The sequence below is a fragment of the Podarcis muralis genome, chromosome 11, assembly GCF_964188315.1.
Source record: "Podarcis muralis chromosome 11, rPodMur119.hap1.1, whole genome shotgun sequence".
Taxonomy (NCBI): Eukaryota; Metazoa; Chordata; class Lepidosauria; order Squamata; family Lacertidae; genus Podarcis; species Podarcis muralis.
In genome coordinates, this window is record NC_135665.1 from 4,294,727 (window position 1) to 4,308,677 (window position 13,951).

The following is a 13,951-nucleotide window of genomic DNA, read 5'->3' on the forward strand; positions in this document are numbered from 1 at the left end:
GGCAGATGAAAAAAAGTGTGTTACATGCCCTATTGCCCAAAAGTGTGCAAGCACAGAGCAAAGGTTGCAGTGACAGAGGTGGCCAAAAAAGAAATACCGTAAATAAAAAAGAAACCATACTTCGTATATCCTGTCTGTTTTATCCTTAATAGGGACTTTTATAAGCATGGATCCACAGGATCTTTGCATTGGGTCACCCCAAATTCACCATCAGATAACATAGCATGTCCATGGCTACAACCTGCACCAAAAAAATCACGCACCCACTGTTGCCTAGGGTCGCAGTGGTGCAAAAACGTGGTTACAAAGCATGGATCCACATGGATCCTCAGGATTTTTGCATTGGGCTACTCCAAACTCACTGTCAGATCACATGTCTGTGGCCACAGCATGAACCACAAAAATCATACATCCACTGTTTCATTTAGAATATTTTTTTTCTTGTTTTCCTCCTCTAAAAACTATGTGCGTGTTATGGTCTGGTGCGTGTTATAGAGCGAAAAATACGGTATAAAGCATTGAAGGAATGGCTAGTACAACCATTGATGGAAGTTTGCAATGAAATTTTGGAGGGGAAAAAGGCACCTGAATCGTGGAAAGAAGCTTTCATCTCACTTATACCGAAAACTGAGACTGAAAAGAACCAGGTTAAAAACTACCGCCCTATATCACTACTTAATGTGGATTACAAAATTTTTGCAGATATTTTGGCAAAAAGACTGAAGAGAGTGTTGGTAGGGGAGATTCACAAGGACCAAACTGGCTTTCTTCCAGGGAGACATATGTCAGATAATGTGAGGAACATTATAGACATTTTGGAATTGTTAGAAGTGGACATTAATAGGAAAGCTGTTTTAATTTTTGTGGATGCGGAGAAAGCCTTTGATAACATTTGCTGGAGTTTTATGAAGAAGAATCTCCAAGGGATGGGGGTAGGCCAAGGTTTTGAAAACGGTATAGGTGCTATATATTCTAAACAAAAAGCAAAGTTAATTGTAAATAATGTGGTTACGGAAGAAATACCTATAGAAAAAGGTACACGACAGGGATGCCCAATATCCCCTTTACTTTTTATATCAGTCCTGGAGGTCTTGTTAAATATGATTAGAAAGGACCAGTTGGTTAAAGGAGTTCAGGTCGGAGCCAGACATTACAAACTAAGGGCATTTGCAGATGACCTAGTATTGACTTTGCAACAGCCAGATACTAGTACCAAAAGAGTATTAGAACTAATTGAGATATTTGGTCAAGTAGCAGGATTTAAACTGAACAAACAGAAAACAAAAGTGTTGGAGAAAAATCTAACAATGGCTGAAAAAGAGAAGTTTCAGAGTGAAACAGGTTTAGAGATCACAAAAAAAGTGAAGTACCTGGGGGTAAATCTGACTTCTAAGAATGTAAACTTATTTAAGGACAACTATGACAAATGTTGGACAGAGGTAAAGAAAGATCTAGAAATATGGTCAAGATTGAGACTTTCCTTGTTAGGCCGAATTGCTGTCATTAAGATGAATGTATTGCCTAGAATGCTGTTTTTATTTCAGACACTCCAGATCTTGGATAAGATGGACTGCTTCAAGAAGTGGCAGAAAGACATATCCAAATTTGTCTGGCAGGGCAAAAAGCCCAGAATAAAATTTAAGATTTTAACTGACGTAAAAGATAGAGGGGGGTTTGCCCTGCCGGACTTAAGACTCTACTATGAATCGGCAGCTTTCTGCTGGCTGAAACAATGGCTACTTCTTGAGAATACAGACATTTTGGATCTGGAAGGGTACGATAATAGATTTGGTTGGCATGCATATATATGGTATGACAAGGTAAAATCGCATAAAGGCTTTAAAAACCATATTGTTAGGAAAGCATTATACAATGTTTGGATAAGATACAAAGACCTATTGGAAAGTAAAACTCCCAGGTGGTTATCACCAATGGAAGCTAAAGAGACTAAAAAACTTAATATGGAGTCTAAATGGCCAAAATACTGTGAAATATTAGAACAAGATGGTGAAAGAGTCAAATTACAGAGTTATGAGAAATTAAAGTCTAAGGTAAGAGATTGGTTGCATTACCTTCAGATAAACGAGGTATTTAAACAGGACAGGAAAATAGGTTTCCAGATGAAGAGGTCAAAATTAGAAACAGAACTGTTAGAACCCAATACTAAGAACTTGTCAAGAATGTATAATTTGCTGTTGAAATGGAATACACAGGATGAAACGGTGAAATCAGCTATGATTAAATGGGCACAAGACATTGGTCATAACATTATGTTTGCTGACTGGGAACAGTTATGGAATACTGGTGTTAAGTTTACGGCATGCAATGTTTTAAGAGAAAACATTATGAAAATGATTTACAGGTGGTATATGACCCCAGTCAAGCTTGCAAAAATTTATCATTTGCCCAATAACAAATGCTGGAAATGTAATGAGACTGAAGGTACCTTTTACCACCTTTGGTGGACCTGCCCGAAGATTAAAGCCTTTTGGGAAATGATCTATAATGAAATTAAGAAGGTTCTTAAATGGACCTTCCCTAAAAAACCTGAGGCTTTTCTCCTGGGCATGGTTGGCCAATTGGTGACAAAGAAGGATAGGACGTTTTTTATGTATGCTACTACAGCAGCAAGAATTCTTCTGGCAAAGTATTGGAAGACACAAGAGCTACCCACTCTGGAAGAATGGCAAGCGAAGGTGATTGACTACATGGGACTGGCAGAGATGACCGGCAGAATCCGTGACCAGGGGAAAGAGACAGTGGAAGAAGACTGGAAGAAATTTAAAATTTACCTTAAAAATTGTTGTAAAATTGAACTGTAATGAGATGTTAAGGTGTTAAGAAATAGAGAATTGCAGCTGTAAACAATAAGTTAAGGAAATTAGAATGAAAGTGAATTAATTAATCAGTTGGAGGGTTGCTGAAGAAAGGCAAAAACAAGGATGCAGAAAAGGGGAGGTATGGGGAAGTCCGGGAAGCAAGGTGTAGGAAGATAAGATTACGAAAGTATACATGTTTATATGTTTGTATGTTTTGTTTGTTTTGTTTGATTGTTTGTTTTTATTATATGTTTGGAAAATTAATAAAAATTATTTATATAAAAAAAATGATTCTCCTCATTCCTCCTTTCCTCTACTATCCAAGTGGAATAGGAGAAAGTCACGAGAAGGCAGCCTCCATGTCAATATATGGCAGTGTTTCCCAACCGGTGTTCCGCGGCACACTACTGTGCCGTGAGACCTTGCCTGGTGTGCCGTGGGAGGGAGGCGGGAGAGGCGGGGCGGCGGCGGCATCTCCTGCTGGATGCAAATCCAAACATGGCGGGCGCCTCCCTCGCTCCTTTGTAGGCGGACCATCGAGAGAGAAAGAAAAGGAGGCGAAAGAGCGAGAGAAGGCGCCTGCGCGGAAAGAGGAGCGAGCAGTGCGCCTGCGCGCCGCTCCGCCCGAGATCGCTTCTCCCCACCGCCCCTTGCTTCAAAAGAGGTCCGGGGACAGCGGGAAGCGCTTCGTGCTGCCCCCGGACCTCTTTTGAAGCAAGGGGCTGCGGGGAGATTGCTTCTCCCGGTGCTCCGAAGCGGGGCGGGGGGGCGGGAACACCTGCCCCAGCCGCCCCGCTTCGGAACGCTGCTCCGAAGCGGGGCGGGGGGGCGGGAACACCTGCCCCAGCCGCCCTGCTTCGGAACGCTGCTCCGAAGCGGGGCGGGGGGGCGGGAACCTCGCACCCCGCCGCCGGGCATCGGAACGATGCCCCGATGCCGGGCGGTGGGGCGGGAACCTCTCCCCCCGCCGCCCGGCATCGGAACGATGCCCCGATGCCGGGCGGTGGGGCGGGAACCTCGCACCCCGCCGCCGGGCATCGGAACGAGGTCCTGGACCTCTTCTGAAGGCAGGCAGGGGCAAAAGTCTTTGCTCCCCCCGCCTGCCTTCCCGGGACAGCGGAGACTTCTCCACTGCCCCGGGCGATCTTAAAATGCTGGCGGGCGGGAGCGAAGCGTTCGCTGCCGACCCCCAGCATTTTAAAATCTCCTCGTGGCAGCGGAGACTTCGCTCCCGCCCGCCAGCATTTTAAAATCGCCCCGGGACAGCAGGGGCTTTTAAAATGCTGGCGGTCGGCAGCAAAGCCCTCCTGTCCCCGGAGCTTGCGGGGCGGGAGGTGGGAAGAAGGGCTTTTCTTCCCACCGCCAGCCTTCAGAACAGCCTTCTGAAGGCTGGCAGTGGGAAGAAAAGCCCTTGTCCCCCCCCCCCCCAGCCTTCAGAAGAGGTCGGGGGACAGACTGTCCCCGGACCTGGTCTGAAGTCGGTTTCCCTAGGAACGCATTAATTGATTTTCAATGCATTCCTATGGGAAACCGTGCATCGCAAGACGAAAAACTCGCAAGATGAAGAGACTTGCGGAACGAATTAATTTCGTCTTGCGAGGCACCACTGTACTTTTTATATAGTCAATATAGGCACAGAGTTAAATTTTTTAACATTTTCTAATGGTGGTGTGCCTCGAGATTTTTTTCATGAAACAAGTGTGCCTTTGCCCAAAAAAGGTTGGGAAACACTTATATGATTAAGTACCAGGGCCAAAGGCTGGAAGATGGCACCCACTGGCTTTGTGTATGAGCTGTCATGTATGAATAGTCCTTCAAATATTCAGTTAGGACAAATTCCATCACCAGTAGTGAAGCAAGAGAAAAAGAGTTGTTATTATTATGGGTCTTGGTCTGCCATCTCTGGGTGATTCTAACTCAAAACAGCATAGACATATTACAAACCTTGGAGAATAGCAGGAAGGAGGCATACAGATCTATGGGCTCTAATTCTTTTTTCCCTTTTTCTTTTTGCTTTATGTGCACAAACCAAACGTCTTTCACAGGGAAGCATTAAATGACAAAGGTACACACATTTCTGATGCATTTAGGTCACTTTTAAACCTTCAGCTTATCTCTCAAATAAGATTGTTATCTATCACAACACAGTTGCAGGCATTAACTTCAAAGACATGATGACCACATTGTTCATGCCTCATCACTCACAGGAAAAGGTTTTCCATGACATAGTTGTAATCAGTTCGACTGCTGTCTGGCAGAAAACATGCAGCAAACACAATGATGGCATTTAGACCATCCCCATAGTATCCTGTGGAAGAAACAAAAATGCATTTGTTTCCCATAAAGTATGCTTAACTGCACAATCTCGAGAAAGCAACCTGGTCGGCCTCACAGCTGCTGAATATCTATATACATGCATACACTCTGTATTTTCTGGGAGCAGAAAGTGCATGAGAGCAGGTTTTATGTACCCAAAAGTTCACAGCTCTATTCTTTGCATAGGGCAAGAAAAGTCACAAAGGATGCTTCCAGACCTCTTCTTCATTCCTAATTTGTTTGAAGGGAAATTAAACAACATAGGTTATTTAATGAACTTTCATTCTGATTTGCTAATGGGAAGGTTAGATGGCATTGTGTCGAAGCAAGTGTTGTTCCCAATGCATCCCTTTCCTTATTGCAAAAAGTCTGATCTTTCTGGGTAAGCAGATTTGTTATACAAAATCTCCCAATCAACTGTAATTGTACAACACAAATTTGCTGGTATGTGATTGAATCCCATCTGAAAATAATGACAGCCTGAAAGCATCCAAAATACGTTTAAGGAATACAATTCTAGAGAGTTGCAAATGAACTTTTGTCTTAGATGTTCCTAAAGTTATAAAATGTTTTAAATGTTTTCTGTAATTTATTTTTAATTGTATTGTCTTGCTGCTTTATTGTTGCTGCCATCCTGGGCACCATTGGGAGGAAGGGTTGTACAGAAATTTAATAAATGAATAAAATAAAAATAAATCCTAGCTCCAAGTTCCATCTTCTTCAAAAGTGTCTGCAGAATAAGGGCCATAATCAGCCTGCTCTGGGATTGAACCCAGCTTTTCCCCCATCAGGGCTTATCTAGTGTCCATATTGAACAGTTGTGAGCAGCCTGCCTTGAAAATTTCCACCCTGACCCATTGTGGGAGATTAGTGTAGGAGTGCTATGGATATTTCAAATGGCAGACAGATCACAGGCATCTGCAACAAATTACAGTGGTGCTGAAGAATGCCTTTGCATTCCACTACCTCCCCACTCCAGAACAAAACAAAAACAACCCCAGATTGGGCAGTGTTTTTTTTCTGGGGGTACTCAAGGGTATGGAATACCTTTTTTTCTTTTTTAAAGCACTGCAAAGTGGGGGACTCGGCCACACTGCTACCATCAATTAAAAAAACCTCTCTTGTTACCACAAGTCGATAATTCTTTTATAGCAGAAGCTTTCCAGCTTTGCCACAATAAGCCTTCTCAGAAGGGGATGGAATAATGCAACCTTTCTGCAACTTTATAAAACTCACCAGTCCAGAAAATAGTATTAAGGAGCAAATAGTCTAAATTCATTATCCATTGAGGCGTAAAGAATTTCATAAAAAGAAAGTACAAATAAATATCATATTAAAATAGACAATAATGTGAATGAACGATTATACTAAAAAATAATATCAATTTTATTTTCTAAAAAACCAACAACTTCTGGTTCTTGTAAAGTGTAAGAGGTTTCCTGCTAATAGAAATGAGAAAATCTTCATGGTCTCACAAAGCAACTGCTGTCATGGGTCCTTCTAATTGGCTCTGAGGCTGCCATACTTTGCCAGATGTGCCACTACAATTACACAAGCCCACTTTTAATAGTTCTACTTTGTAATCCCATGCAAAGCCAAAAGATTATGAGCAGCATTACATTTTTAGTCACACAGAACAGGAAGCAATTCAAAATCTCTAATGGAATTTTTAATTTTATTTCATGCAGTCTGTTATGGTGTAAAGGGACCCCTGACCGTTAGGTCCGGTCGTGAACGACTCTGAGGTTGCGGCGCTCATCTTGATTTACTGGCTGAGGGAGCCGGTGTACAGCTTCCGGATCATGTGGCCAGCATGAATAAGCCACTTTTGGTGAACCAGAGCATCGCGCGGAAACGCCATTTACCTTTCCACCAGAGTGGTACCTATTTATCTACTTGCACTTTGACATGCTTTCGAACTGCTAGGTGGGCAGGAGCTGGGACCGAACAACGGGCGCTCACCCCATTGTGGGGATTCAAACCGCTGATCAGTAAGCCCTAGGCTCTGTGGTTTAGACCACAGCGCCACCTGCATCATTAGTTGGGTGCTAAAATCAGAGTTGTCGGGTTCTCAGGCTTGCCTTGAAGACCTTCCCAATAATAAGCAGGCATGTGGAACTGCTTATGGCTACTCAATCATGCTCTGCACATAGCCGATAATACTGTTATTAGCTCAACTTGTTCCAGGACTGAAGTCTAGCTAAGACTGGAAAGTGTCTCCAGGGCTGAGGCTTGATGAACACTGACTCTCCTGCCTTAGTCCTTCTGTCTGTTCTCCTCACTGTCTCCTGCAAAGCATAACAGATTCATGCTTAGAAGAGGAGGGGGGTCACAGGAGCCAATTCCATTCTACTTCCTTCGCTCTTTGAAAAGCGTACCTCGGCCTGTGCGTGTTGTGACCTAGTGAGGACAGGATGACTGTCATCCTCAATCCACTTACAACATGAAGTCAGAGAAACTGCTCTGGAATGAGTTGATTCACTTAGGACACAAGGCAATACAACCAAAAATCTAAAAGGTAGCCATGTTCTTTGAGTAAAGGTCACAACTTTCACTGGCAGGCAGAAATAACTTGAACACCAACACAAGTGAGTCAATTGTTCCTGCAATATTTAAGTCTATAAATGTACTATGAACTAGTTTTTTCCTTCCTTAAACCTTTCCTTTGTAACTATGTAAGCTAGTCCTGGAAAATGAAGTGTTTTAAACATAGAATAAAAGAAATTAATGGTAAACAGATTGCTGCTACAGTTTCAGAATAGATCTCTCAATCGACAAGGATTTCACTGGGCATGTAGAACCAGGCCTGTTTCTTTCCTTAATGAAAACTTAATCTAAATTTTGATCTTATGAGATAAGAATATTAATAAAAGGAGTATTGTTTTCTATTTGGGGTGGGTGAATGGCTTTTTTGTTCCATGCTACTAGAACGATCCTACCTCCATGAGAAATGACCCTTTTATAAGGCTCAATGGCTTTCATATCGATCCTCTGCTCCTGTTCTCCAATGACAACTGTTCTCCATAACCGGTTGTCTTCTCGCTCTTCCTCAGCAGTATATTCTGGGATTGCTTCAGATTCCTCTTGGGAAGCTTCCTTAATGGCCGGCTGCTCTTCTGAGGAATGCAGAGGCAGGTGAAAGAGAGAATAAAGTGGCAGGTTATTACTGACATCTGGAGAAACATCATCACATATGTTTTCACTTATGAGACCATGGCATCCTGCCATGAACTTAATTACACTATTCTCAACTCTTTTTTAAAAAAAATAAGATCAGAATGGCCCTATAATTTTAAAAGATTAATGATCAAACCTACACTCCTGTTTTAGTATGACTTAATACAGGGGTGATGGGTTTAGCTTACAAATGAGTTTGAACCATACAGACACTGCTGTTTGTGAATATCTAAGAAGAAACATCAGCTGCATTGAAAATGCCTGTGTTATGTTGGACTGTATAAGACTGTTTATTACACAATATTACAATGTCTGGAGGTAAATTTGAGGTTGTCAACTTCCTACTTGTATGCTCTTTTATACAAATGGCGTTTCAGAAAATAGAATGGCCTCCTTCTGGACCAGTTGTTTTAGATTGACTTTTGTTCCTTCCCTTCCAGTTATTACCTTGCTTATAAAAACAACATGGAACTGTTTCTTGCACAATTACTGAGAAAACTAATCCCAGATGAGAGAGCCAAATACATAATGTTTATCTATGGTTTGGATTAGCGGTGCATTACTGCATGAAATAACTAAGTTGGACATCAATTATTTTGAGCCTAAAATAAAGTGTTTGGATCGTGGTTGTGTATGCCATATGTTAGTAGATCCAACCTTTGACAGTAGCCGCTGGCTCTTTCACTTGTATGAGGGGGGGGGACATATGGCACATTACAGTGCTGTCCTTATTCAGCCTGGACATCTGGCTATCTGGTCGTACTTACTGGGCTGTTCCCAGAAAATGAGCCACAAAATAGATGAGGTTGGGCCTACATATGGTAGAGGCTGCAGTTGAAGAGCATTCAAAATTCATGGAGTGTTCCCAATATACAGTTCAGGGAATAGCCAAGGTTTATAGCAGTCTTTAGCTTCTAAATATTCAATCCTAAATTCAACTCAAACTACACATTGCAGCTAAATCATGTAGTGCAGCTCTTGCTGGATGATAGCACTCATGTTGCAGGTGGGCGTGTATGCTGAAAAACAGGTAAGAATGAGACTCACAAATAATGCATTACTCAAGAACACAGTTTTTATGAGGATTCAAACACAGCATCCCTGCAGCTGCATTGTAAAGTGATACTGTTCAGTGAGATCTGTATCACATGATTGTGCTGCACATGCAAATTGGCTTAAGTAGAATTTTTATTACCTCACACACAGGTACCATCAAAGGGTTGTATCACCTTTGCTAGTGTAGAGTGGAACTACATGTTATGCCACCAAAGGCTGCCCAACATCTCCTCTGCAAAGTTGGGTGAGGCTGCTTGTATAAGGGCAGTCAACAGAATTTCAGCAACTACAGATTTTCAGCCCACCTATGTGTCCTAAGTTGAATCTGGCAAATTTGTTTTTCCTACCCAACAATTAAAAGTAGAGATGCTTTATCTTCCTGTACCCAAATCTTCATTCTGTATGAGATGCCTTCGTTCCAAGCCTAAAGACTAGTTCCTGAGGCACAGCCAGCCATACAGTAACAAATGAAGGGCCTCCCAGCTTGACCTTCACTGCTGGGTAATTCCAGAGTTGCCACCTTCTGACCCAGAGATGAGAATCTATCAGTTTTAGAACTATCCCTAGGAAGTACAGTGGACCTGAGCAAGCAGTAGACAGCAACATCAAGCTGCTGCCTCCGAGTGGCAGCCAAGGGAATGTGCACGAACTGGTGGCTGCTGTTGAGTTTGATAGTTGAGAAGGCAGGCTGCAAACTAAGCAGAATAGATGCCGTTAAGACACTGCTGTCAGGCACACACCAATGACATCATGACCGCATCTTCCTATTTGCCTCAGCAACTGCTCAGTGCATCCTCTTCCAGCTGTGCTTCAACTCAATCTGTGCCTTCCTATACACAGAGCACAGAGAGTTCCATATAAGTAGTTCTTTTTAAAATGGGCCTGGACAAGGGCTGGAAGGTGACAACATTTGCTTAAAGATGCTGATTAAGTATGTGTGGGTGAGGGAGAATGACAATGGGTGGTATTTTTAGCTCTGCTGTCCCACTACACATGCTTCTAAAAAGCACATAAGCATTAGGGACATAAGCTTCCTTTAAATATAACATAGGCATTTGTCCCTTTTAAGGCTACCTTAGAAATAAAGTCAGTCTAATCAAAATGCATTGGGAACCTTTTCAGTCAGCATTTTTGCAGTAAATAGACAAACTAATTAAAAATCTGGACTGCTTTGTATCAAATTTTTCTCACAGCTGCTTTTTCACACACCTGGCTTGTGGGCCTCTCTGAGGCATCTGTTTGCCCTCTGTCAATAGGCAGGATGATGAGATTGGTGGACCTTTGGCCTGACTCAGCAGGGACTTTCAATATTCTTATTAACTAGGCCCAGTAATTCTTCCATCCACATAGTTAGGGAGTTAGGTTGTGTCTTCAGGATCATTTTAAGAGGGGGGTTTCTTATCTGCTCTTATATTTCCTAGGCAGAGTAAGAACAGCCGCCTCAGGCAGCAGATTCCGGGTGCCATGAATGTGGAGCAAACTGTTATTTGTTTACTATTACCGCATTTTTACTGCCAGAGAAGGGGAGAAGCACTTGTGGGATCTTCTGGCTCAGGTTCCGAAATAGTAACCTGCTTTGGATACTATGCCCCATATCCTGGCTTCACAGTTCAGCTTCTCCTTGCATTACATTCATTCTTTCTGAACAGATTTGTAATACTGTATTTCTGTTTCAAAATAGGAGCACTTTGTAGTCCAAAAATATTAGCTGATATCGCATCCCGAATAGCTTTTTAAACTCTAGGAAGCAAAAAACCATTTTGTTTGCTAGCTACATCAAATCCAACTGTCTGTATTATAGGCAGGTAAGAGATGGTGAACAATTTACTGGACTGATAAATCTGCCAGACTACATTGTACCTATCTGGAGAAATACAGAAGACACAAAATGTGGGCTGCAATCCAAAAGAACACTTAGCTGATGCTTGGCTTCAAATATTTAAGCACTGATTGTAATAATGTAAATTGAGGGAGAGCCTAATTGCTAGAAGTGGGGGTGGGGATGAAGAGCGAGATATTAGCAATGGCACAGAGAATGAGATAAAATCACTCCTTTGTCTCTACCTGGATTCCTATGGCACAGCAGACAAAAGCAGAGTAAAATCAACCTCTGAGGAGACCTATTGGTATTGTACTATAAACACAACTTTTGTATCTGGCTTATGTCAATATTCCTGGGTTGAATCCAAAGTTAGCCATACTCAGAGTAGACCCAATGGGTAGGATGCAACTAAGTTGTTGCATGCACTGAACAAGGTCTGCTCAAGCAATGGGACTGTCCCTGCCTCTCCTCCCTCCTTGCACCCCCTAAGTCTGCTCTGAAGGGGTGGGGGAACCCCAGAACAGGTTTGGGGTGGGGGTGAGGGGAAGGGAGAAATCCCACTGTGCAAGCAGACCTAGTTTCATGCACACATACTCCACTTAGCAGTATGTTGAATTGCAGCCCTAGAAAGCAAAGGATATGAGTAACTTGGATCTATTAATTTTAATGGGTTTACTCTGAATAGAATTTAGTCAGCTATGGCCCCATTATTGTTATTGAAGTTAAGGGTGGTCATGTGAATCTTTGCCTGGTTCAGTATGTGGAGCAGTTCAGTGCGTTACAGATACCAGTTGCAAGACCACTCGCTTGCATGAGTTCCATGCTAGATCCTTGAGGTAATGGGATGCATTGATGTGTAAAAAAAATGGAATGGCTTCAATTTTGGTCTCTACAAACAAGGTGAAAACTACAAAGTGAGAAGCATTTTGTGCCCAAACTTATGCTCGCAATGCAAAGCTCATAAACAGCCTATGTGCAGAAAAGTGGGATTCCACAAGAATGAGGAATGATGGAAAACCATGTATGCCACCTTGAGCAACTTGGAGAAACAGGTGGGATATAAATGTGATAAATAAAAATTCAGTAAGAACTGGTAGTTTCATTTAGCTGCAGTGGGCATCAAGACAGAAGCAGAGAATAGTTTGATGGCAGCTAATGACTGGTGCCTTTCCTGGTGAAAGTCTGCCCTGAGTTTTTCCAGTGACAAATAGCTATTAACTTATAGTCTTATAGTCTTATATTAATTTATATTCGCTTATAGTCTATTAACTATAAGTTGCTTAAACCCTTGATCTGTGAAAATGCCTTTGAGTCATATAAACACCATTGTTCTCAGTACTGATATGCAATTAGCTGATAGCTGCAGAAAAGATGAAACATTTGTGCTGTTCCAAGAAATTACTGCAAAACTTCAAACGGTTAATGCCTAAAGCTGATTTTGACAAATCATAGTAACTAGCACTGCCGACAGTAAAGCAATCTTAGTCCATTAAATTGTGTGAGTTTCAGACATTTAATCCCTGGCTGGGGAATCTGTACCCGCCCCTCCCCCAGGTGTTGATAGGCTACAATACCCATCAACCATGGCTATTAGCTGAGGTTGATGAGAGTTGGAGTCCAACAACATCTGGAAGGCTTTGCTGCTGCTGATTTAATCAATTAACAGTGCAATCCTATACATGTCTACTCAGAAGTAAAGTCCACTGTTTTCATTGAGGCTTACTCCCATTTAAATGTGTGTAGGATAACAGACTACATTTGCTCATGAGTAAAAACAATATATCAAAAGCAAATAAATCTTACTTTCTTTATGGCATGTGTGCTATAACTAGATCATCTTAGAAGATACATTTCTTTCTATGTGATAAGCTAGGAGTGCCCCTTCTAAAGATAGTAGTTGCCGCCTGCCATTTTTAAAATGCTAAAATTAAAAAGAATATTTTTTGCTAAGAAGTCTGCTGCCCATTTAACAAGAGGCTCATTTTTAGTCTTTCAAAATCAATTAATGTAATTGAATGACTGATGGAACACTGCAATCTTAATATCTGACTTGAAATCATTACTATAGTGAAAGCAGTGCATTCTGCTACAGCTTTATACATGATACTCAGAATCTGTCTTCGTTTCTGAACACACAGCTGAGTTGACAGCTGAAGCCCTAGAGTGAGAATCACTTTCCCACTGCTAAGCCTTCCTAAAAATAATATAGAAAATGCACATTTCATCACTTTGCATGCTACTTTACCTTCCCAGTTTAATTCATTTCCATGCCCAGCATATTCAAAAGAATCTGCTTCATCTGGTGTGTCCAGGTCATCTACATTGATGTCAATTTCATCCGGAGTGTCTAGGTTATCATCAGAAAGGACAGATCCTTCACTTTGGTCCAAAGAGAGATTGATATTCGGAGCTGTGAGTTTTATCCTTCTGGAGCTGGAACCATTGATATCTAGAGAATTGGGAGGTTCTGAATAAGTGTGAAGATAAAATAATCTCTGTTTTAGATAAAAACTATTATGTTGAATAACATTTAAATAAATCTGTCTCAGCCAACCATATGGAACTATAATATTTCTATCAAAATTTTGAAAAAAATATTACCATATAATAAAAATGTACCTAAAGAAATTACATTCACACATCCAAGGATTTAAATTTATATCAAAGGACGAAAGGGGGGGTGGGGATAGAGGAGATGGTACTACAGCAAAGACGTTGTGTTGTGATTAGCATAGATAAATAGCTAGATGGGCCTTTCAGG

At 41.7% G+C, this 13,951-nt stretch overlaps 1 protein-coding gene across 13 annotated transcripts in view; it reads right to left on the minus strand.

Moving 5' to 3' along the window:
- The window catches only part of PRUNE2 (prune homolog 2 with BCH domain), a 137,388-nt gene that overhangs the window by 19,680 nt on the left and 103,757 nt on the right, over positions 1–13,951 (minus strand). For 12 of the 13 annotated variants that reach the window (XR_013394599.1, XR_013394598.1, XM_077935989.1 and 9 more), the window contains 3 exons: positions 13,436–13,657; positions 8,075–8,251; positions 5,025–5,127 (listed from right to left, as the gene is read on the minus strand). Coding sequence is in view for 11 of the 13 variants with exons in the window: in XM_077935989.1 (XP_077792115.1) it covers positions 5,025–5,127; positions 8,075–8,251; positions 13,436–13,657 (502 nt within the window). In the remaining 2 variants the exon portion in view is untranslated. The remainder of the gene's footprint in view (positions 1–5,024; positions 5,128–8,074; positions 8,252–13,435; positions 13,658–13,951) is intronic. The other variant, XM_077935984.1, reaches the window with a different exon arrangement.